General features: G+C 38.3%; 1 protein-coding gene across 2 annotated transcripts; it reads left to right on the top strand.

The window, feature by feature from the left end:
- The first annotated feature begins 9 nt into the window (after nt 1-9).
- Nucleotides 10-22,374, top strand: LOC120186274 (serine carboxypeptidase-like 20). Of its 2 annotated transcripts, XM_039190261.1 has the most exons (16): nt 10-24; nt 8,395-8,399; nt 17,209-17,410; nt 17,524-17,669; nt 18,153-18,229; nt 18,353-18,475; nt 18,564-18,666; nt 18,736-18,773; nt 18,857-18,958; nt 19,337-19,417; nt 19,521-19,763; nt 20,689-20,754; nt 20,824-20,945; nt 21,453-21,566; nt 21,759-21,804; nt 21,949-22,374. In XM_039190261.1, the coding sequence occupies exons 3-16, from the start codon at nt 17,259-17,261 to the stop codon at nt 22,030-22,032; spliced, it is 1,497 nt and encodes a 498-aa protein (XP_039046192.1). In that variant the 5' UTR covers nt 10-24; nt 8,395-8,399; nt 17,209-17,258; the 3' UTR covers nt 22,033-22,374. The 2 variants fall into 2 exon arrangements, with proteins under 2 accessions (XP_039046192.1, XP_039046193.1); XM_039190262.1 differs by lacking the exons at nt 10-24; nt 8,395-8,399 and having other exon boundaries at nt 17,026-17,410.
- Nucleotides 22,375-23,648: the final 1,274 nt, after the last annotated feature.

Raw genomic sequence — 23,648 nt, 5'->3', positions numbered from 1 at the left:
TATATGTAACTTTTAAAGTTTGATGTTCAAAAGAAGTATTTTAGTATAGTTTAATAACCATTTAAAATTTTGACTTTAAAATTAATGGTATATTTCGGTATATGGCATGTATTGTGAAATTTTCCTATAATTTAGACGCTTTTTTTACTTAAACCAAATTCAATTATAGTTACGTGTCAATAAATGAATATATAACGGTTTTTATTTAACCATCATTATGACATGAGCATCTAAAATGGTAACGTGGATAACATTAAACACTTGAATGAGCCAAAAAATACTTTAGACACTTATTCATTAAAACATGTATAGTTTATTGTTGTGGATTGAGAAATAAGGAGAAGAAATTATCGAAGAATAGGGGATTTTAAAAGAAGAAGAAGGGAGATTACAGAAAAAAGGATTCTCATTCATTCAATTCATAAAATGAAATGTGTTCTCCATATTATTTAGTTACAATTCATATTGGTAAATCTAACACAGTCAGCTGGCAATTTTTATAACTGAATGCTTAACAAACTGATTCCCTTTTTCTTTTGTATTTCAGGTACTGGGCCGCTCCATCTCGCCCCAAACCTCTTTGTCCTGCCTCGACATCCTCAGGTAAGTCAAATTCCCCTTGTGCTTTAATCCCTTTTATGATTTCAATCTCCAATCTACTCTCGTGAATCCCTAATCCCTCATCCTCCAAAATCCCTAACACTCCTTTCTCCATTCCCAAATCCTGTTCGTTCCTCTGTTCTTCATCTTCTTCTCAAACTATAACAATACCCGCCCCACGAGACGAGCATTGTCCCCAAGGATCAAACAAAGGAAACTGGCCACGCAGAAACGAATAATCTCCCAGGTATTATTCGATTCATCCAAGTTTTCCAATTGAACCAAAAGCTGAGTGATTGGCTTTCCATTTCTATTCACGATACGTCTTCCCATAATTTTTAAGGGTTTAATCTGTAACTGACCATCATCGTTTATTGTAGGAGGATCTGTAGCAGTCATCGATGAATCTCCAATGAATCTCTTCAAAAGGCTTACGTAAAATACAGGATGGAGTCTCGAAGAATCAGGTAAGTCCAACCGATAAGCCACCTCACCTATTTTTTCAATTATTTTGAATGGTCCATAATATTTGGCTGCCAACTTGAGATTTTTTCGCAGGGAAATTGAAGATTGTCTATACGGCTGCAACTTCAGGTACACCAATTCTCCAATTTGAAAAAACCTTTCTGATCTATTTTTATCAGCCTGCTGCTTCATTCTGTTACTGCTACTTCTAATTGATGCTTGACCATTTGCCTTATATGCTCCCTGTTAGACATAATTTCACTCACTGACTGAACTGTAGTAGCCATTGGCCAAACCATAATAGGTGGTTTGTACCCATATAAAGCCTGAAAGGAGTTAATTTTAAAGCAGTATGGTAAGTGGTGTGTACCGCCATTCTGCCTGAGGTAGCCATTTAGCCCACTGTCTAGGCTGGAAAAAAATTCCCCTTAAATATTGCTCTAAACACTGATTAACTCTCTCTATTTGTCCATCCGTTTCTGGATGATAAGTAATGTTGAACAATCTTTGTGCCTAATGTTTCATCAATTCTTTCCAAAACAAACTAGTAAAGGTCTTATCTCTGTCAGAGATGGCCATTTTAGGCTGACCATGTAGTTTATAAACATTGTCTAGGTAGAGTTTACCAACCTCTGCAGCAGAATAAGGATGAGCTAAGGACAAAAAATGAATGTTTTGGTAAATTTATCCATAATTACCAAAATACAGTTTTTCTGAAGGATTAGGCAAACCCTCAATGAAATCCATAATTATTTCCCATGCTTGATTAGAATAGGTAGGGGCTGTAGCAAACCAGGTTTTGTCACATGTTCCACCTTAGTTGCTGACAAACTTCACAACACCTCACATAGGTAGCAACCATAGCTTTAAGATTTGGCCAATAAAAAATTGTCCTAATCCTATAATATGTAGCCTGTGCCCCAGAATGTCCACCTTGAGGAGAATCATGCAAAGTCTGTATAACTTTCAACCTAAGGCTTCCATTAGCTCCAATATAAACTCTTCCATCATATCTAAAAACAGCCTTAGCATATTTCCATTTATTGTCAGCAGCAGAATTAATAGTTAAAATGGAAATCCAATTTTGAGCTAGAGAATCATCCTTATAGCTTTCCTCAATATCTTGAACCCAAGTAGGCACCAAAACTGTCACCCCATAGTCAAACAAGAAGCTGATCCTCCCATGTTCTAGATAAGCATCAACAATTACATTGATTTCCCCTTTCTATACTGAATAGTGTAGTCTAAACCCAATAGCTTTGTCAACCCTTTCTTCTGGATGGTGGTAGTCAGCTTCTGCTCCAAAAGATATTTCAAGGGCTCATGGTCAGTTTTAATAATATATGGTCTGCTTTCTAAATAGTGTCTCCATTTAGAAACAGCCAAGAGAATAACAAGATATTTTCTTTCATAAATAGACATATCTGAGTGTGTAGGGCTTAAACTTTACTCAAATAGGCAATAGGTAATCCCTCTTGTGAAAGAACAACCCCTATACCCCCAGAGCTAGCATCTGTTTCCAGATAAAAAGTCTTAGAAAAATCTGGTAATGCCAAAACTAGAGCAGAGCACATAGCTTTTTTAAGATCCTCAAAAGCAGTATAAGCAGCAGAAGTCCATTGGAACCCATCCTTTTTTAACATTTGTGTCAATAGTATGCTAATAATGCCATAATTCTTAATAAATCTCATGTAGTATCCAGTCAGGCCAAAAATCCTCTAAGAGATTTAAGGGATTTAGGTTTAGGCCAAGTATGCATTGCTTCCACTTTACTAGAGTCTGTAAATACCCCTGTAGCAGAGATAATATGGCCTAGATACTCCACTTTAGCCTGTCCAAAAAAACATTTGGAGAGTTTTGCAAATAATTGTTTCTTGCAAAACTCCAAAATTAACTGTAATGTTCAACATGGTCTGCCATACTGCTGTTGTACACCAATATATTATCAAAGAAAACCAAAACAAATTTTCTAAGGAAAGAATTAAACAAGTCATTCATAAGTGCCTGAAATGTGGCAGGAGCATTAATAAGGCCAAAAGCCATCACCTTAAATTCATAATGGCCTTGATGTATTCTAAATGCTGTCTTGTAAATGTCTTCTGGTTTAATTCCAATCTGCCAATAACCTGACCTCAGATCAATTTTTAAAAAGTAAACTGCCCCATGTAGCTCATCCAATAAATCCTCCACTATAGGAATAGGAAATTTTTCCTTAATAGTCATACTATTAAGTTGTCTGTAATCCACACAAAACCTCCAAGTGCCAGCCTTCTTTTTATTAAGAAGGCAAGGAGAGGCAAAGGGGCTTCTGCTAGGTTGAATGATAGAAGAAGAAAGCATTGTAGTGATCTATCTTTAACCTCAACTTCTGCAAAGGGGCTTCTGCTAGGTTGAATGATAGAAGAAGAAAGCATTGTAGTGATCTATCTTTCAACCTCAACCTTCTGATTGTGAGGAAATCTGTAAGGCCTTAAATTAACTGGTGTGGCAGTAGACTTAAGTGGAATGGCATGATTATGAGACCTCTGGGGAGGTAGCCCTTCAGGTTCTGCAAAAACTGAGTTGTATTTCTCCAAGATGTATTGAAGTTCCATAGGAATAGCAAAAGAACTTCCTGCCATAGTAAATAGGATAATATGCCCTATAATATCAGAATCCCTGCACTCATTTTAAGTAATGTAGCCCCTGAATTTACGTAGTTTAGTTAAGGGTTACTATCCCTAAATACAAATCTATTGCCCTTCATGATTAAAACTTAAAGTCATATGATTGAAGTAAAATCATGCAAAAAAGTATGTCCTTGCATTTGCCACTCTACTTTATTGCATATAGCAGTACTTGAATAGTTATTGGCCATTAGCCACAGTAATAGCTAAAGGATAAGGAGAAGTAATATGAATCCCAGCATCAGCCCATTAGGAGTCAAAAAAACTGTGTGTCCTGCACTGTCAATGAGGATACTCAATGGTTTTCCTGAATAATGCCCTGGATTCTCAATGTAGTATGACCAATAGATCCAATATAGCATTCATAGAAATTTCTAAAGTTTTTTCTTCTGTTTGTGGAGTCTGGTCTGAATCTGTAGGAAAAATTTCCACTAAAGGAGTATCCCTTCTTTCTTCGTAATCATGTTCAACTGTCTATTTTTACATTGATGACCTGGAAGATACTTCTCACCACTTTAAAACAAAGATATTCTGCCTTCTATGCTCCATAAGATTCTGTTTAGGATTTGCTACTGCTGTAGGTTTTGTATAACTGGCAGTTGTCCGCTCGGTATGAGTACTATAAATGGTGCGGATATGTGTGCAAGTATACACAATCGAACAAGTAATAAAGTGATGAGTGGTATCGTTCTCACAGGGATTGGGGGAAATCAAATAAACTTGTCACGACACTTTACTTTGTCACCAAGTAAAGTTAATAATGGTATAACAAATGATAATGTTGTGGCAAAATGAGATGAATGTTGCGAAAATATAATGGTGATAAGGTGGTAGCAGATGGATATGTTATGGCAAATTGAATTGTTAGTATAACAACTGAAAATGTAAAGACAAAATAAACTGTAAATATGGATTTGCTTATAAGAACTTTAGACTCTTCACACAGCTACTATGGGATTGAGTGATAGGAGTCACTTAGGAAAATCTAAGTTACTTCTCAGAATGGTCTTACTTCTCTGTCTTAACTGCCCGACAGAGTTTACTAAGGGTGCCTTATGCTATCTTAGTTAAGGGACTCGACAGATTGAAGATGCCTTGGCAAAACCGATTGGCGTTAGCTACTGCAGGGATCCTATTGGTTCCAGAAACAAGATATGTCTGGGCAATACCTTTTTGCGACAACATTAACATCTAACCTATCGCTCATGCACAACTCCTTTTAGTCGAATGAAATCCTAGCCTTATCTCTAAGGTGGATTAGGCCTAGTTATATAGAATCCCTTGTTTATGTGGTTCCTCCCTAGTTTCTCTCGAATACTAAGGATGTGCTACTTAGATATTCTCTCGAACACTTAGTTCAACGTGCACTGCTGGATGCTCTCCTCGACCACCACGAACTGCCCCTAGCGAAACTAGCTCCTCTCGGACGCCTAGAACGCCACTCCCTCTAGCTGTCAACGGAGGAATGCCACGACAACTGGGATTGACGAAGAACTTTTTCTCTGAATTTTAGGCTCTTGGCGGCTGTCTAAAAAATCTCTCATTCTTAAAAGTCAGGCTTCACTTCTATTTATAGGGGAGAATGAACCTAGGGTTTTTGTGTTAAAGATGGTAATGGCCCCTCCTTTAATGCTGATTGCAGAAAAACTTTTTTATGCCGTGACAGCTGGCTCTACTAAAGTTCATTCATTTTATGTGAAGTTGGTACAAAGATGGTAATTGACCCTCCTTTAATGCTGATTGCAAAGCACTTTTTATTCCGTGACAGCTGGCTCTTACTAAAAATATATTTCTTTCGTTTAATCGCGCTCGAAATGCCAACTGGTTCGGCATTTGCATTTGCTCAATAGTTCCTTTTGTCACGGCATTCCCCTTTTGCTTTTTCTTGCTCCCAAATCCTGCACATCACTAGAAAACACCTTCCCATAATGCAGCACTGATTACAAAATAAAATGTCGCGGAAAAAAAATTTCACCACATGCAACCATATGCTCCTAAATGCATCTATATGATCTATATGGGCTTTTAGACAGTCAATAACTTAAGTGAAAATGTCCCAAATATGACCTTTTTATGGAGTTATCACACCCCAAACTTAAGCTATACTGTCCTCAAGCAATGAATAATATAAGCAAAATAAAAATACCATGGCAAGTTCAGAAGCAGAATAGTTATATGGGATAAAATTTCAGCCCTCAGAACATTGACTTCAAACATGCTAGACTAGTTTGAGAAATCAAGTACTGTCCCCTAGGGCAAGATCTTTGTGTGGGTGTGTGTATGTTTGTATCAAGTCCATGCTTAACAAACCTAAAAATTTTCTAAGCAGCTTTCTTGTTTTGCCACGACATTTAGAATTTTTACTCCCACATTATTTTTTTACGAAGGGAGTCAGACCATCATACATACCATCCCACACTCTAGATGAAAGGGAGCATACCTTCCATCCCCAAGCTAGTCAGATAGATTTTTTTTATTCTGCTATGAAGGGAGTCAGCCCATCACACCTACCATCCCATACTCTAGGTGAAAGGGAGCATACCTTCCACCCCCAAGCTAGTCAGGTAGAGTCATTCCATGACTAATTTCATTCACTCATATGCCATTTCTGTCATTTATTTATTTGTAGTTTCCAGGCAATGTCATGGCATAGCGGAGTGCCCTTCTACAGATATGCCGAAGCATTTATTCACAACTTCATTCTTTTTTTTACAAGTGGGTTTTCATCATTCAAAGTTGTATGCCACGACATTCAAGAATTCTCTTATAAAAAAATTTCTAAGTTTCTCAAGCATGGAAAACATACAATCGTATTCAAAGGGTTCAAAGAAGCAAGTCCTAGAGTTGGTTCTATCTCCTCAACAGTCATGTATTCTATCCTAGCCATCAAGAGTTATCATCATCGGGCATCATTAATTTATTCCAGAAAACTAATTCTAACACTTACTAATATCATGGCATATTCATTATACTAATACTATCATGTAATGATTCGAGAACCCGACCTCCCCCAAACTTGAGAGAAGCATTGTCCTTAATGCTTACTAAAAACTAAGGTAAAACTAGACTACATGCTATGAAATGCAATGAAATGCAAGGTACCTTGACTTTACGCTTGTGGTGGTGCGACGGTCATGCAACTTGTGTGCTTTCGAAATTGTGTGGGGCTAGAATGTTCAGAGGCAAATAAATTTGCTGCGGCATTTCTAATTGTGCATCCTCTAGTGGCTCTACGAGCTAATGGGTTGCTGGTACGGTTGAAATCTGGATGTACCCTAATCTTGCAAGAAAAATAAAATAGTAAAATAAAAGGAAACTAAATAAAAAAATAACAAAATAAACATTTATTTATGCACAGGGGTAATTTTAAAATGTCACGGCATCCTTAAGATGCTGGGCCAGTATCAACTTCATGCAAGAGAAGTGCAGTCTTGTCACGCAATGGTGGGACTCCTTGATATGCCTTCAGGTGCTTGCCATTAACTTTGAAGATGGACCCATCGTCCATGTTCTTGATATCCACAGCGCCATGAGGGTAAATATTGTGGACTTCGAATGGTTCTGACCATCGTGACTTAAGTTTACCAGGGAAGAGTTTGAGCCTAGAGTTAAACAGGACCACTTTCTGGCCAACATGAAAATGTCATGGCAAAAGCATTTTGTCATGCCACTTCTTCGTTTTTTCCTTGTAGAGCTTGGTATTTTCATATGCTTGCGCTCGAAACTCTTCCATTTCATTCAGATCGAGCAATCGTTGCTCCCCAGCTACTTGTGCGTCGAAGTTCAACCTCTTTATCGCCCAGTATGCCTTATGCTCTAGCTCGACTGGTAGGTGGCAGGATTTTCCATTTACCATCTTGAAGGGCAACATTCCCAAAGGTGTTTTGAATGTTGTCCGGTAGGCCCAGAGTGCTTCATCGAGTTTTGAGGACCAATCTTTCCTTCGAGGGTTCACTATCTTCTCGAGGATTTGCTTGACTTCTCGGTTAGACACTTCAGCTTGCCCATTCGTTTGTGGGTGATATGCCATGGCAATCTTATGTCGCACTCCGTATTTTTGTAATGCCTTGGCAATTAGCTTGTTGTCAAAGTGGGTGCCCTCATCACTGATGATGGCTCTTGGTGCTCCAAATCGAATAAAGATATTCTTGTGAAGGAACTTAAGTACCGTCTTAGAGTCATTTCTCGGTGTGGCACTTGCTTCAACCCACTTAGAGACGTAGTCCACTACAAGCAAAATGTATAAGTTTCCAAAAAAGGATGGGAAGGGTCCCATGAAATCAATGCCCCAAACATCAAAGAACCCTACCTCTAAAATATTTTACAGTGGCATTTCGTGTCGTCTGGAAATGTTTCCAGTGCGCTGGCATCTGTCGCATGCTTTGCAAAATGCGTGGGCATCTTTAAATATTGATGGCCAATAGAAGCCTGATTGGAGGACATTGGCAGCAGTCCGCTCACCTCCAAAATTCCCTCCACAGGGTGTTGTGTGGCATTGATGTAGGATGGCTTGTTTCTCATCTTCGGGGACACACCGTCGAATCATTTGATCGGCAGAATGTTTGAACAAGTATGGCTCGTCCCAAAAATAGAACTTGGCATCATGAATGAACCTCTTTTTGCCCTGATTGTTCAGTTCATAAGGAAAAAATCCACTAACAAGAAAATTAACAAGGTCAGCGTACCAAGGAATTGCCGTGTCATATAAAATTTTCTCATAAGGGAATTCTTCTTTAATATCAAAAATGTCATGGCATTCTGAAATATTCTCTAGCCTAGATAAATGATCTGCAACCTAGTTCTCAGTACATTTCCTATCAATCACCTCTAAGTCGAACTCCTACAGTAGTAATATCCACCTAATAAGTCTAGGCTTGGCATTTTTCTTGTTCACTAAGTATTTTATAGCTGAATGATCGGTGTGAACTATGACTTTGGTGCCTATTAAGTATGGCATAAACTTGTCAAATGAAAATACCACGGCAAGTAATTCTTTCTCAGTGGTGATATAGTTCAATTGTGCCTCATTTAAGGTACGGCTAGCATAATATATAACATGAAAAATTTTACCTCTACGTTGCCCAAGCACAGCTCCCACGGCAAAATCACTTGTGTCGCATATCAATTCGAACAGTGTCATTCAATCTGGGGGAACTACGATCGGTGCAGAGATAAGTCTTTGCTTCAGCTCTTTGAATGCGCCATGGCATTTCTTATCGAACATGAACGGCTGGTTCTGTTGCAGTAAGGTACATAAGGGCTTGGATATTGTGGAGAAGTCCTTGATAAATCTTCGATAAAATGTGGAGAAGTCCTTGATAAATCTTCGATAAAATCCAGCATGTCCAAGGAAACTCCGAATGCCCTTGACAGAAGTTGGTGGGGATAGCTTCTCGATCACCTCAATCTTTGCTTTGTCCTCCTCAATGCCCTTTGCAGAAATTTTATGGCCAAGAACAATGCCCTCAGTCACCATGAAGTGACATTTTCCCAGTTTAGCACGAGATCGGCCTCCTCGCATCGCTTTAGTACCTTTGCCAAATTGTCGAGGCATTTTTGAAAGTCATCTCCAGAAACAGAAAAATCATCCATAAAAATTTCCAAAAAGTCCTCAACCATGTCTAAAAATATGGCTTGCATGCAGCGCTGAAAAGTTACCGGGGTATTACAGAGTCCAAAAGGCATTCTCTGAAAAGCATAAGTGCCATAGGAACATGTAAATGTTGTCTTCTCTTGGTCCTCCGGTGCGATGGTAATCTGATTGTACCCCGAGTAACCGTCCAAAAAACAATAAAATGCCTTGCCAGCAAGTCGATCCAGCAGTTGATCGATGAACGGAAAAGGGAAGTGATCATTTTTGGTGGCCTTGTTAAGCTTGCGGTAGTCTATGCAAATTCGTCACCCGGTGACTGTGCGAGTAGGTATCGATTTGTTGTCCTCGCTTGTCACCACGATCATGCCTCCCTTCTTTGGTACACATTGAACGGGACTCACCCAAGAACTATCCGAAATGGGGTAAATTACTCCAGCGTCAAGCCATTTAAGAATCTCTTTCATCACAACTTGTTTCATGATTGGGTTTAATCTTCGCCTCTACGTTGCCAAGCACAGCTCCCACGGCAAAATCACTTGTGTCGCATATCAATTCGAACAGTGTCATTCAATCTGGGGGAACTACGATCGGTGCAGAGATAAGTCTTTGCTTCAGCTCTTTGAATGCGCCATGGCATTTCTTTATCGAACAACGGCTGGTTCTGTTGCAGTAAGGTACATAAGGGCTTGATATTGTGGAGAAGTCCTTGATAAATCTTCGATAAAATCCAGCATGTCCAAGGAAACTCCGAATGCCCTTGACAGAAGTGGTGGGGATAGCTTCTCGATCACCTCAATCTTGCTTTGTCCTCAATGCCCTTTGCAGAAATTTTATGGCCAAGAACAATGCCCTCAGTCACCATGAAGTGACATTTTCCCAGTTTAGCACGAGATCGGCCTCCTCGCATCGCTTTAGTACCTTTGCCAAATTGTCGAGGCATTTTTGAAAGTCTCTCCAGAAACAGAAAAATCATCCATAAAAATTTCCAAAAAGTCCTCAACCATGTATAAAATATGGCTTGCATGCAGCGCTGAAAAGTTACCGGGGTATTAACAGAGTCCAAAAGGCATTCTCTGAAAAGCATAAGTGCCATAGGAACATGTAAATGTGTCTTCTCTTGGTCCTCCGGTGCGATGGCAATCTGATTGTACCCGTAACCGTCCAAAAACAAAATGCCTTGCCAGCAAGTCGATCCAGCAGTTGATCGATGAACGGAAAAGGGAAGTGATCCTTTGGTGGCCTTTTAAGCTTGCGGTAGTCTATGCAAATTCGTCACCCGGTGACTGTGCGAGTAGGTATCGATTTGTTGTCCTCGCTTGTCACCACGATCATGCCTCCCTTCTTTGGTACATTGAACGGACTCACCCAAGAACTATCCGAAATGGGGTAAATTACTCCAGCGTCAAGCCATTTAAGAATCTCTTTCATCACAACTTGTTTCATGATTGGGTTTAATCTTCGTTGTGGCTCTATGGATTTACCGTGGCATTCTTCCAGCAGGATTTTGTGCATGTAGATTGTTGGACTTATTCCCTTCATATCTGCCATCCATCCTAACGCTCGCTTATGCTGTGACAAAACACTTAGCAAACTAGATTCTTGGTTAGGAGTAAGGGCAGAGGAAATAATCACAAGTAAAGTTTCGTTACTACCCAGATAAGCATATTTAAGATGTCCTGGCAAATTCTTAAGTTCTAGGGTAAGTGCATGCTGTAATAAGGGCTTAGGGAGAACAAACTCTTCAAAATTCAAAGGTTCAAAGCGCGTACCTGGGCTAGCTTTGAGGAAGCTAGCCTGCTGCTCCTTGGAAGAAAAATCATTAGGCTCTCCGGCCTTTAAGTCTTCAAATAGCCCCTCATCAGGTCCTAGCTGAATAAAATTGTCATGGAAATATTGATCTGCTTCTTTTGTAATTACTGTATCCACTTGAAAAATGCTCTGGCATTCTTCAGAATCATCCATGTACTTGAGAGATCGAAATACGTTCATAGTGACATGTTGATCGGCCACTCGCATAGTCAGCTCTCCCCGCTCACAGTCGATGAGAATACGACCGGTTGCTAAGAAGGGTCTCCTTAGAATGATGGATGTTGTGGCATCGACCTCACATTCCAGAATCAGAAAATCAACAGGAAAAACGAACTTGTCAACCCGCACGATGACATCTTCAATTCACCCTTCAGGACGCAAATGTGAACAATCAGCTAATTGCAAGTTGACGGATGTGGGTCTCGCATTTCCTATCCCAAGCTTCACGAAAATTGACTTAGGCATCAAGTTCACACTTGAGCCAAGGTCACATAGTGCCTTCCCAACAAATTTATCTCCTATCGAACATGGAATGATGAAACTGCCCGAATCATGTCTCTTTGGTGGCAGCTTGCTTAAGGAAGATCAAAATTCTTTTGCCGTGGCAATTGTACAGTACTGCTCAACCTTTTTCTTCTTGGTAACAATCTCCTTGAGAAATTTAGCATAGGTGGGCATTTGTTCCATAGCCTCCAGAAAAGGAACATTTATTTGAAGTTGACTCAGAATGTCAACGACCTTTTTGAATTGAACATCTTCGTTATGCTTCTTCAGTCTTTGTGGGAAAGAGGCGGGGGTCTGACTTCCTGTACTGACGGGGTGGGAATTGAATTTGCCTTGGCATTTTTGTTTGCCCCCTCTGTTGCTTTACTCGATGAACCCTCATCCTCTTTCACTGGTGCTTCTTCCAGCAATTCTTGCTCAACTTGCACGGTCACAGGAGGTGAATCGGCCTTCGGTCTTCCCCCAAGCTTATCTTCAACATTGATTTGTGTACCACTCCAGAGAGTTAGCACACTGCAGTGTTCTTTGCCATGAGGTTTTGTGACTTCAGTGTCACTTGGTAGATGTCCTGTTCTGCGTTCTTGTAATGCCGCGGCAATTTGACCAACCTGACTCTCTAACGTCCTTAATGACGAACTGTGGCTTTGAAGCAGGGCTCCTTGATTTTTTTATGGAGGTCGCATGGTCTTGCAGCATTGTCTTCGTTTGCAATAAACTCTTGCATTGTGGCCTCTAAAGAATTGGTGTTTGATGAAGATGGCCCTCCATTGTTAGAATTATGCCATGTCATATTCGATTGATAACCCTGAGAGTCATTGAAATTCTGTTGCCGAGCTAGTTGATGAGCAGTGTTGGTTCTTTGATTTCCCCACGAAAAGTTTGGATGTTGACGCCATCCAGGGTTGTATGTGTTGGAATAAAGGTTGTTGCCTCGGTTGAAGTTGCCTACAAAGTTGATGGATTCTTGATTGGTCGGGCAGTCACTCTTATTGTGATTGCCGTGGCATAATAAACATGCTGAATGGGCTGCCTTCGCTTCTCTCACCTCACTTGGCCTCTGTAAATTCTTCAACATATTGGTGATAGCAGCAAGTTGGGCGGACACCGTATCCTTAGAATCTAGCTCGAAAGCTCCATGCGTTTTTCGCCCAAGTCCAAGCCTTGTGGATGGAAACTGATAATCATTGGTGGCAATCCTATCCAGAATTTCAAATGCCTCTGCTGGTGATTTGTCAAGTAACGTCCCATTTACCGAGGAATTTAGCATCATCCTCGTGGGTGCATTAACTCCATTGTAGAACATCACCACTTACGTCCAATCTTGAAAACCATGATTCAAACACTTACGAAGCAAGCTTTTATATCGGTCCCAGCACTCATACATTGATTTGTCATCAGCTTGACGAAAAGAAGCAATATCGTTCCTCAATTGGGTGTTCATGATCGGAGGATTATACCGCAGTAAATTTTTTTGCACAGATCAGTCCAAGACTCCATTGAACCCGCTGGAACGCCACTCAACCAAGCCCTTGCTCGGTCACGCAGAGAATACAGAAATAACTTTAATTTCAAGACATCTTCGTGAACTCCTTGTTGGCGAAAGGAATCGCACACCTCAAAGAAGTTTCGAATATGTTGCCTGGCATCTTCTTTTGGCATTGCTCTATGAAATTCAACATATTGAACATGATAGGTTTGAGCTCGAAGTGGGCTGCCTGAATTTCTGGTGCCACTATTCCAAGATTTAAATCATCCAGGATCGGGTTTAAGTGATCCCGATTGGCACGAGGTCTGGCTGTATTCCCAACATTTAGATTTGCCTCAGCATTCTGATCATCGTCTGACCAATGCCTTGATTTTCAATCTGGTACATGTTTGCACGTTGATCACGTCTTCTTCTCCTAAAAAGCCTCTCGATTTTAGGTTCAACCGGTTCTAATGGCTCGTTCGAATGTCTTCTGGTCATACACCACGAAAAAACTGAAATAGATAAAGAAAATAAAAAGTAAAGCTATCTAAAAAAATAAAAATAAAATATAAACAAGTAAAATAAAAATGCTATGACAAAACTAATTAATTTCCAGTTGCCAATCCCCGGCGATGGCGCCAAAAACTTGTCTGCTCGGTATGAGTACTATAAATGGTGCGGATATGTGCAAGTATACACAATCGAACAAGTAATAAAGTGATGAGTGAGTATCGTTCTCCACAGGGATTGGGGGAAATCAAATAAACTTGTCACGGCACTTTACTTTGTCACCTAAGTAAAGTTAATAATGGTATAAAAAAATGATAATGTTGTGGCAAAATGAGATGGATGTTGCGAAAATAGAATGGTGATAAGTGGTAGCAGATGGATATGTTATGGCAAATTGAATTGTGCTGAGTATAAACAACTGAAAATGTAAAGACAAAATAAACTGTAAATACTGGAATTGCTTATAAGAACTTTAGACTCCTCACACGACAAGCTACTATGGGAATGAGTGATAGGAGTCACTTAGGAAAATCTAAGTTTCCTTCTCAGAATGGTCATACTTCTCTGTCTTAACTGCCCGACAGAGTTTACTAAGGGTGCCCTATGCTATCTCTAGTTAAGGGACTCGACAGATTGAAGATGCCTTGGCAAAATCGATTGGTGTTAGCTACTGCAGGGATCCTATTGGTCCAGATAACAGGATATGTCTGGACAATACCTTTTTGCGGCAGCATTAACATCTAACTTATCGCTCATGCACAACTCCTTTTAGTCGAATGAAATCCTAGCCTTATCTCTAAGGTGGATTAAGCCTAGTTACTATCTAGAACCCCTTGCTTATGTGGTTCCTCCCTAGTTTCTCTCGAATACTAAGGATGTGCTACTTAGATATTCTCTCGAACACTTAGTAATCTCCTAAGGAATGGCTACTCTCATAGCTCCTACAACCTTAAGGCATTAAGATCCAAACAAACAATTATACATAGACAATCATTCATTAAACAAACTTAATATCCAAAATGAACTCCCACCAAATAGGTTTAGTTCATGGTGGGGTTCGAAATAAACAAGCACAAAGCAAGTATCATTCGTTCCTTACAACCCAAATAACAAAATATGAAAGCAAATAACTAAGGGAAGAAGGAAAAGCCTTCAACGTGCACTGTTGGATGCTCTCCTCGACCACCACGAACTGCCCCTAGCAAACTAGCTCATCTCGGACGCCTAGAACGCCACTCCCTCTAGCCTGTCAACGGAGGAATGCCACGGCAACTGGGATCGACGAAGAACTTTTTCTCCGAATTTTTAGGCTCTTGGCGGCTGTCTAAAAATCTCTCATTCTTAAAAAGTCAGGCTTCATCTTCTATTTATAGGGGAGAATGAACCTAGGGTTTTTGTGTTAAAGATGGTAACTGTCCCCTCCTTTAATGCTGATTGCAGAAAACACTTTTTTATGCCGTGACAGCTGGCTCTTACTAAAGTTCATTCCTTTTATGTGAAAGTTGGTACAAAGATGGTAATTGACCCATCCTTTAATGATGATTGCATAAAGCACTTTTTATGCCGTGACAGCTGGCTCTTACTAAAAATATATTTCTTTCGTTTTAATCGCTCTCGAAATGCCAACTGGTTCGGTATTTGCATTTTGCTCAGCAGTCTCCTTTTGTCACGACATTCCCCTTTTTGCTTTTCCTTGCTCCCAGATCCTGCACATCACCAGAAAAACACCTTCCCCATAATGCGCACTGATTACAAAATAAAATGTCGCGGCAAACAAAATTTCACCACATGTAACCATATGCTCCTAAATGCATCTATATGATCCTAAATGGGCTTTTAAACAGTCAATAACTTAAGTGAAAAGGTCCCAAATATGACCTTTTTATGGAGTTATCAGCAGTGCAGATGATTTAGAAACAGTACTGGGGTTTGGGTAGGGTGGGACTTTAAAAGAATGCCTCAACCTTCTGTTTTCAAACTCCACAGACAATTCATAAAGTTTAGCTTGCTTACATGCTTCAAATAAATTCTTAGGATCTAGAGCCTTGACCCTATGTTTAATATCATCTCTGAGTCCACTAACAAAGAGTGACACAAAAAATTCCTCAGTCAAAGTAGGATTCTGCAAAAGCATATGAGGTTGTAACTCCTCAAACTTCTCCTGCTAATCCTCTACAGACCCTTTCTGAGTCAATTTAGTAAACTCTTCAACAATATCAGAAAAACATCTATCACTAAATCTATGGCAGAGATCAACTTCAAACTCATGCCATGTAACATGGTGTTTTTGCATAATATACCCATCAAACCATATCTTTGCCTTGCCTATTAAGTACATAGCAGCTACCTCCACTCTCTGCTCAACAGGAACACCACAAATAAAAAAGTACTTATGGCATTTTTGAATCCACCCCCTCGGATTAATTCCTTCGAAAAAAAGCAGTTCAATTTTAGGTCTATGCTACATATTCCCTGTACTGCTAAATGAACCCCCTGGTTCATTATTTTCAGCTACCATTCCCATCATATTAGGTCTAGTGTTACTTTTTCACCTATCATATTTTCAGGCCTAGAACTATTCTTAATGCCAAACAAGCATCAGGTTTATCTTTCAAAATCCCAGGTTCATCCGTTTTATAAGTGAATCTTGATTTATCTTTCACTACAGTCACCAAAACTGGATTTTTCTCCCCATCTTTAGAGTTATTAGGAATTCGTACCTGTTCCCCAGCAAGTTGTTCATTTTCATCTGTTCTGCCTGTTAAGATCTTTAACAGTTCTTCAACATAGCCCTGATTAGTAGCCATCCTCGACTCCAATACAATAATTCTGTTTTCTTGCATTTCCCACCATTTAGGTGGACTCGTCTCGTCCTGTCCTTTCTTTACTAACGCTGTTAAATCTTCCATTTGCTTTTGCAGGCCTGAAAGATCGACTTCAGTCATGGACTGATTCTTCTTTGCCATGCTCAATATTTTGCCAGAACCAAGGCTCTCGATACCAATTTGTTGTGGATTGAGAAATAATGAGAAAAAATTATCAAAGAATAGGGGATTTTTGAAGAAGAATAAGGTAGATTACAAAAAGGATTCTCATTCATTCAATTCATAAAAAGAAATGTGTTCTCTATGAGGTATTATTTAGTTACAATTCATACTGGTAAATCTAACACAGCCAGCTGGCAATTTTTATAACTGAATGCTTAACAAACTGATTCCCTTTTTCTTTTGTATTTCAGGTACTGGGTCGCTCCATCTCGCTCCAAACCTCCTTGGCCTGCCTCCACATCCTCAGGTAAGTCAAATTCCCCTCGTGCTTTAATACCTTTTTGATTTCAATCCCCAATCTACTCTCGTGAATTCCTAATCCCTCATCCTTCAAAATCCCTAACCCTCCTTTCTCTATTCTCAAATCCTGTTTGTTCCTCCGTTCCTCTTCTTCTCCAACTATAACATTTATACATTTATTTTATCTTTTAGTTTTTTTAGAATAAATCTGTAACTTGTTTGGTTGATTTTCAACGGTGTCACTGTTATTGTCACTAAACAAATCCGCATGGGGCACATGTCCCAAAGACAGATCCTTTTAATCCAATCATCGATCAATCCATTTGCCAGTCCACAGTGAAACCCAACCATTAGCTATGGCTAGAGCTACTGCTCTCTGCTCTTACAAACTCATATGCTATTGCCTCTTCTTTAGCTTGGCGGTACTAACTCAGTCAGCTCCCGAGGATGCTTTGATCACTCAACTTCCGGGCTATTCTGGCACTTTCCCTTCAAAGCACTACTCTGGGTATTCCCTGTTTCTACTTTTTTTTTTGGAAAATTTTCCATGTTTTCTTCTTGTTTCCCATATTATGGGACTCATAATAGTTGTTGGTCAAACCCTTTTTTTTGTGATTCAAGGTATGTGAATATCGATGAAAATCATGGCAAGAATCTGTTTTACTATTTTGTGGAATCTGAAGGGAATCCATCAGAGGATCCAGTGGTTCTTTGGCTCAATGGTGGACCTGGATGCTCAAGCTTTGATGGTTTTGTTTACGAGCATGGTATATCGTATACACGACGTCACAAGATATCTTCCATTATTTTTGTTAAAGCAATCTATTTATTTGGGTGTTTTTAGACTTTGGTATTGTTTAATTGAACTGTGAGATTGACTTGGTGTTCACCTAGATGCATTGGGGAACCTCCTCATAGGCTCATATTAACTCAGTTGCTCTGTTTGTTCCTTGACGAAATTTAATGTGGGTCTATTTTGTCGCCACTTGCATAGTTTAGTGAGGTTTCAATGTTTAATGTCCTCTCTTTCACTGTATTGGTTTAGAATAAGATCAATTAATGTTTCAGATGAAGAAAAGAAAGCATGAATTATCTTTAGATCGCTTTTAATTTACTTCTGTTAGACTTCATTTTAGATTAAAAAGATGAATGTTGAGATGATTGCCTGGGGTACCTTATTCTTCTTAGATGAGGGAGTTGAAATCAATGTATCACTTTTATAGCACTTGTTTTTTCATTGGTAATTCCAGGGCCATTCAATTTTGAAGAAGCAAAGACAAAGGGAGGTTTGCCACAATTGCATCTCAATCCATCTAGTTGGTCCAAGGTTGTTATTTCTCAGTTACTTTGGCTTGATCGGAGATAAAGGAAATGTTTGATTTGTTTATATTGATTTCCCTTATTCTTGTAAAAGTATCATAGTACTCTTGTTTTCTTATTTTTATTTCAGGTCTCCAACATTATTTATTTAGATTCTCCGGTTGGGGTTGGGCTTTCTTATTCCAAGAACCGAAGTGATTACTTGATTGGTGACATTCAGACTGCCATCGACAGTCATGCATTTCTTCTCAAGGTAAGAGGCAATAAAATTTTGTTGCATACTTACTCAATGCTGCTTTAGTTCTTCCTTGCTGAATACATAAGTATCTGTTGTGTAACAGTGGTTTGAGTTATATCCCGAGTTCCTCCCAAACCCGTTTTTTATTGCTGGAGAGTCATACGCCGGTGTTTATGTGCCCACTCTTTCTTATGAAGTAGTGAAAGGTATATCCTCGTAGTTTTAGACTTAAAGATTTAGGATAAACCTAAAAATGTTTTATGAACCTTTCACAGGAATTATTGCTGGTACTCAGCCTATTCTCAATTTCAAGGTGCAACCATCTCCGGAAACTATTTTGGTTAAAGTTTAAACACGTGCTTGCCTTCTTGCTACAATCGTGGTTGTAAAATGCAGGGATATTTGGTTGGAAATGGAGTCACAGACAATGAATTTGATGGCAATGCTCTTGTTCCATTTGCCCATGGTATGGGCCTGATATCAGATGATTTATATGAGGTATGCTACAGTCCCAGAAATGGTATATCATATTGCAATGCCACCTTTTGCCTGCATAACACTAGGTTTTCCATGCAATGACTTCTTACAGAAGGTGCCAGTACTAAGTGTAATTACTTCTGAAATTTTGCTGCAGTAGTAGTATTTGAGCTTTCTGTTCACATTCTATCTGAATCTACACTTTCAAATATCAGTTTTCGTGTTAGTTTGTGTTTGGTAAAGGACTATTTTTATGTTTTTAGATTTTTCTTTGATCCAGATTTGTTATTGGAAACGATTTGATTCAAGCTTGACCAACTCTAGAGTGAAAACAGGCCAGAAGTTTGTTTTTATTTCCTGAAAACGTGTAGCTCTAATAGTCGAATCTACATTGTGCAGGAGGTTAAAACCGAGTGCAAGGGCAACTTCTATATCCCACAGAATGATATTTGTGAAAGCAAACTGGACAAAGTTGATGCGGTAGTTGACTAATTTGCTTATTTTACAATGATTTTAAGGGGAAGTTTGGATAATTTGAATCTGCGTTCTCTTTGATTTGCTTCTGAATTTTAACAAATTGCAGAACTTACAAGATTTGAACATGTACAACATTCTAGAACCGTGTTATCATAGCTCAGATGCAGCCGAGAACACCGATATTAAGATTAGACTACCTTCCAGCTTCCAGAAGTTAGGTGAGACCGACAGGCCCCTTGCTGTACGGAAAAGGATGTTTGGTCGTGCCTGGCCTCTTAAAGCTCCTGTAAGAGATGGGATTGTTCCGACATGGCCGCAACTTCTCAATAGCCAAACTGTTCCATGCACTGTGAGTTTAGCTTACTCTTGACAATTACAAGTCATTCAAAGATTTCATTTGTGAAGTTTGCTCATTTGTATCTTGCTTCACTTCTTTAAACACGTTAATGTGCTATTGTGCTGTTTGTATGCACTGCAATGGATATTGGTAGGTTAGAATAGGTCTTGCCTTGCAACTCTTGTGCTTATAAATGAAGTTCAAGTATTGTATGATTTGGACAAATTGTTTGCTCTTTGTTATATACTTGCTTATGCTTTTGGAAGACAAAGCAAAGATGCATTCTGATGCAAAAGCAAGGTGTGGAGGATGAAAAAAGCAAATAGGAAACTAGCAAACCTAACAACTAGGAGTCTTTTATATGAGCTTTTGTTTTAATGTTCATATTATATGCACCATTCCACTATCATTGGAAGGGCATGGCTTCCCTTTGCTCACAAATAAAGATGAATAAATAGAGCTTACATCTTGACTGTTTGTTTAACAAATTAACACACCTAACAACTAGGAGTCTTTATATGAGCTTTTGTTTAATGTTCATATATATGCACCATTCCACTATCATTGGAAGGGCATGGCTTCCCTTTGCTCACAAATAAAGATGAATAAATAGAGCTTACATCTTGAATGTTTGTTTAACAAATTAACTACTAGTCTCATTCGGATTTGATTGAAAATGAAAATTTTGGTCTTACTCTCTCTTCAAGCTTGACCTTACCGATTAATAGAAGAAAAGAAAATTCAAGTTTGCTTCGGTAGAGATTTTTTTTTTTACACTTTTGACTATGATGAAGGTTGATGGACTTCATCTGCTTTTTTGTCAATTTCTTTGTTAAGCTACTCCTTGGTTGTTACTGTTAATTTTTTATTCATCTCACTTCATTGTAGCGAGAATATCAGTACGTTACCTACTCAAGATTTCGTATGACTTGTGCAGAATGATGAAGTAGCAACTGCATGGCTGAATGATGAAGCTGTTAGGAAAGCTATTCATGCTGAAGAGGTTAGCCCTCTGAGTTATTATCTCTCCAAGTTTGCAAAACTGTAATTTTATCATCATTCGACTCCATAGGAGACCGTGATTGGCAAATGGGAGTTATGTACGGACAGAATCGACTACAATCATGATGCTGGTAGTATGATCCCGTATCACAAGAATCTTACTTCCAGGGGATATCAGGCACTTATATTCAGGTAAGTCTCCACTTAATGTCGTAAAACACTATAGTTACCTTCAGGATTTTTTGTTTACACGGTCTACCTCATTACTTCCTTGCCTCATTAAGATTACAACAAAGGACTTTTTAAGGTAATGCAATCCGAGAGAAAATGCTTAAGTGGTCGATGGCTCAGAATGCTATATGCTGCTGTCACACGTAAACCAAAACTCTACATATAGAATCTGAGCCATGAATCACGAAACGGGGCTTCAAGCTTGCAACTGCCATCTCTTAGTGTCATAAATTGTTAGGTTTCAATATATTATCTTGGGTGTTGGTTATAGTATGTTTCTCTTTGCTCAAACCCCCTTAGCAAGTAAGAATTGCATTTATTTGAAGCTGCGTTGGTTGATTGAATTCCACGAAAGACGTTTCGAGTTTTAGTACCATTAAAATGTGTGCTATGCCTCTATGGTTTATTCACAATTGCCGACTTGGTCTATATTCTCTGATAAGTGATCCAAAATTACTTTCTTGGCAGTGGGGATCATGATCTGTGTGTTCCGTACACCGGGAGCCAAGCCTGGACAAGATCGCTCGGATATAAGATAGTGGATGAATGGAGGCCGTGGATGGTCAATGGAGATGTTGCCGGGTATGCTTTGCCCCTATCTTATTATTACCTTTGCCAAACTAATGGCCTTGATGATGATCTCTACGGATTTGAGATCATTTTGGTTTTCGAATTCATTCACTCTTAAATGGGTGGCGTCTAATAGAAGGGAAACATTTCTGTTATATTCCCTTTGGAACTGAATTCCTGTGTGTTTTTGGAATGCATTTGCAGGTATTTACAAGGTTATGAGAACAACCTGACCTTTTTAACCGTTAAGGTACAGTATTGCAGACATTGCTCTTGCCAGTTAATATTTAATTAATTCGATTGGTTGGAGATTAATGCAACAAATATTAATTGACGGGACTTTTGGGGTTATGGGATTCAATGTTTGTGTTTTGTGTTTGTGTTTGTGGTTCAGGGATCAGGGCATACCGTCCCGGAATACAAACCTCAGGAGGCATTGGAATTTTATAGCAAATTCCTGGCAGGGAACCCCATCTGAAGCAAATATTCATGAGATGAGCTTCTTTCTGTTCAAGGCTAAAGGCTAAGCAGAGCAGCGGAGAATAAATTAGCCAAGGAGACTACAAACTCCTCCATTCAGCTCATTGAGTTATATTTAAATACAATTATAAAATGTATAATTATCTATATATATATAGTATACCGTAGGGATTGGAGCAAGACTTTATTTCGGTTCATGGAGAGCGAATAAAAAGACCCTGAAAGAAGAGAGTGTTTCTAGTAGCCTTAGATCCCATGATAAAAAATATATATATAGGGAACAATAATCAATGTACTTGTAAATTATATTCGAATTTTACTCTTATTTTATTTATTGGGCTTATAATTGCTCAATTTTTTTACATGAATTTACTCACTAAATTTTAGAATTGCTCATGTTTTGAGCATTCTAGATTATTTTTATTATTTTTATTTTGATATGGTATTTCTTATTATTTAACAAATAAATAATTTAAAATAAATAATAAAATAATATTTATTATTATTAAATATAAAAATAGTTAAAATAATAACTGTATACCGTCGTTTTCAAAAATAATAAAAATTATTTTTATATTAAATAATAATAATAAATATCACATCATAAAATAAATAATAAAACAATTCAAAGTGATAAAAAAAAAGAACAACTTGAAAGTTAAATCATGTTAGCATGTAAAAAAAACATTAAAAGTGCTTATCATATCAATAAAAATAACACATCTTATAAAATATCTTTTAAAAACATCTTTCACCTTAATATATCATTAGGAAAAAATAGGGTAAAGTACATATATTGTTCCATGACTATACGTTGGTATTATTTTATTAAGTCTTCAACAGTAAAAGTTATAAAATGATTATATAGAGTTGTATTGTTGATTTTCCTTGATTATTAAAAATTATAAAATAATCACTTGACTATTCATTGTGTTCTAAACTCATCTTTTTACGTTAAAAATTTGACAACAGTCTAAGTTGTACGTTATTCTACTGATTGAGATATAATAAAATATTATATCATAATTTCAAATCACTGTCATAACTATGACTATCATAACTCAGTTAGCATGTTAACGCCCAACTCATATGATCGTTAATCTTTAACATAGAATAATGAATTTGAAATATAATGAATAGTCAAATGATCATTTTATAACTTCTAATAGTCAATGATTCAACAAGACAACCCTTATAATCAAAAAAATCATTTTGTAACTTTTAATAGTGAATGAACTCAATACAATAGTACACTATAACCTAAAAACCATTTGTATATTTTACCCTAAAATTATGAAGTATTATTTTGGACTTTATTCTCGTAATGTTCCCAAAATACGAGTACCAAAGCAATAGTTAATTAAAAAGAACAGTATATTTGGCCATTTGGGTAAAAAAAAATATTAAGGAGGTGTTTGGATGAGGGAATGTGGGATTTCCATGGGAATGAAATCTACATTCCCCCTTTTGGTTAGCCCGGGAATGTTATTCCCGGTAATGTAAGATTAGCAATAGTAGATTTTTTGAGGTATATAACCGGGAATGTCATTATCTCCATTTCTTTAGGTATTATTGGATTCCCGACGTTTTAGACTAAAATGCCCTTAATTTTTT

Source organism: Hibiscus syriacus, unplaced genomic scaffold (assembly GCF_006381635.1).
Source record: "Hibiscus syriacus cultivar Baekdansim isolate YM2019G1 unplaced genomic scaffold, ASM638163v2 tig00113337_pilon, whole genome shotgun sequence".
NCBI classification, from domain to species: Eukaryota; Viridiplantae; Streptophyta; class Magnoliopsida; order Malvales; family Malvaceae; genus Hibiscus; species Hibiscus syriacus.
The sequence above is the reverse complement of the archived record's forward strand: the minus strand, read 5'-3'. Positions and strand labels throughout refer to the sequence as shown.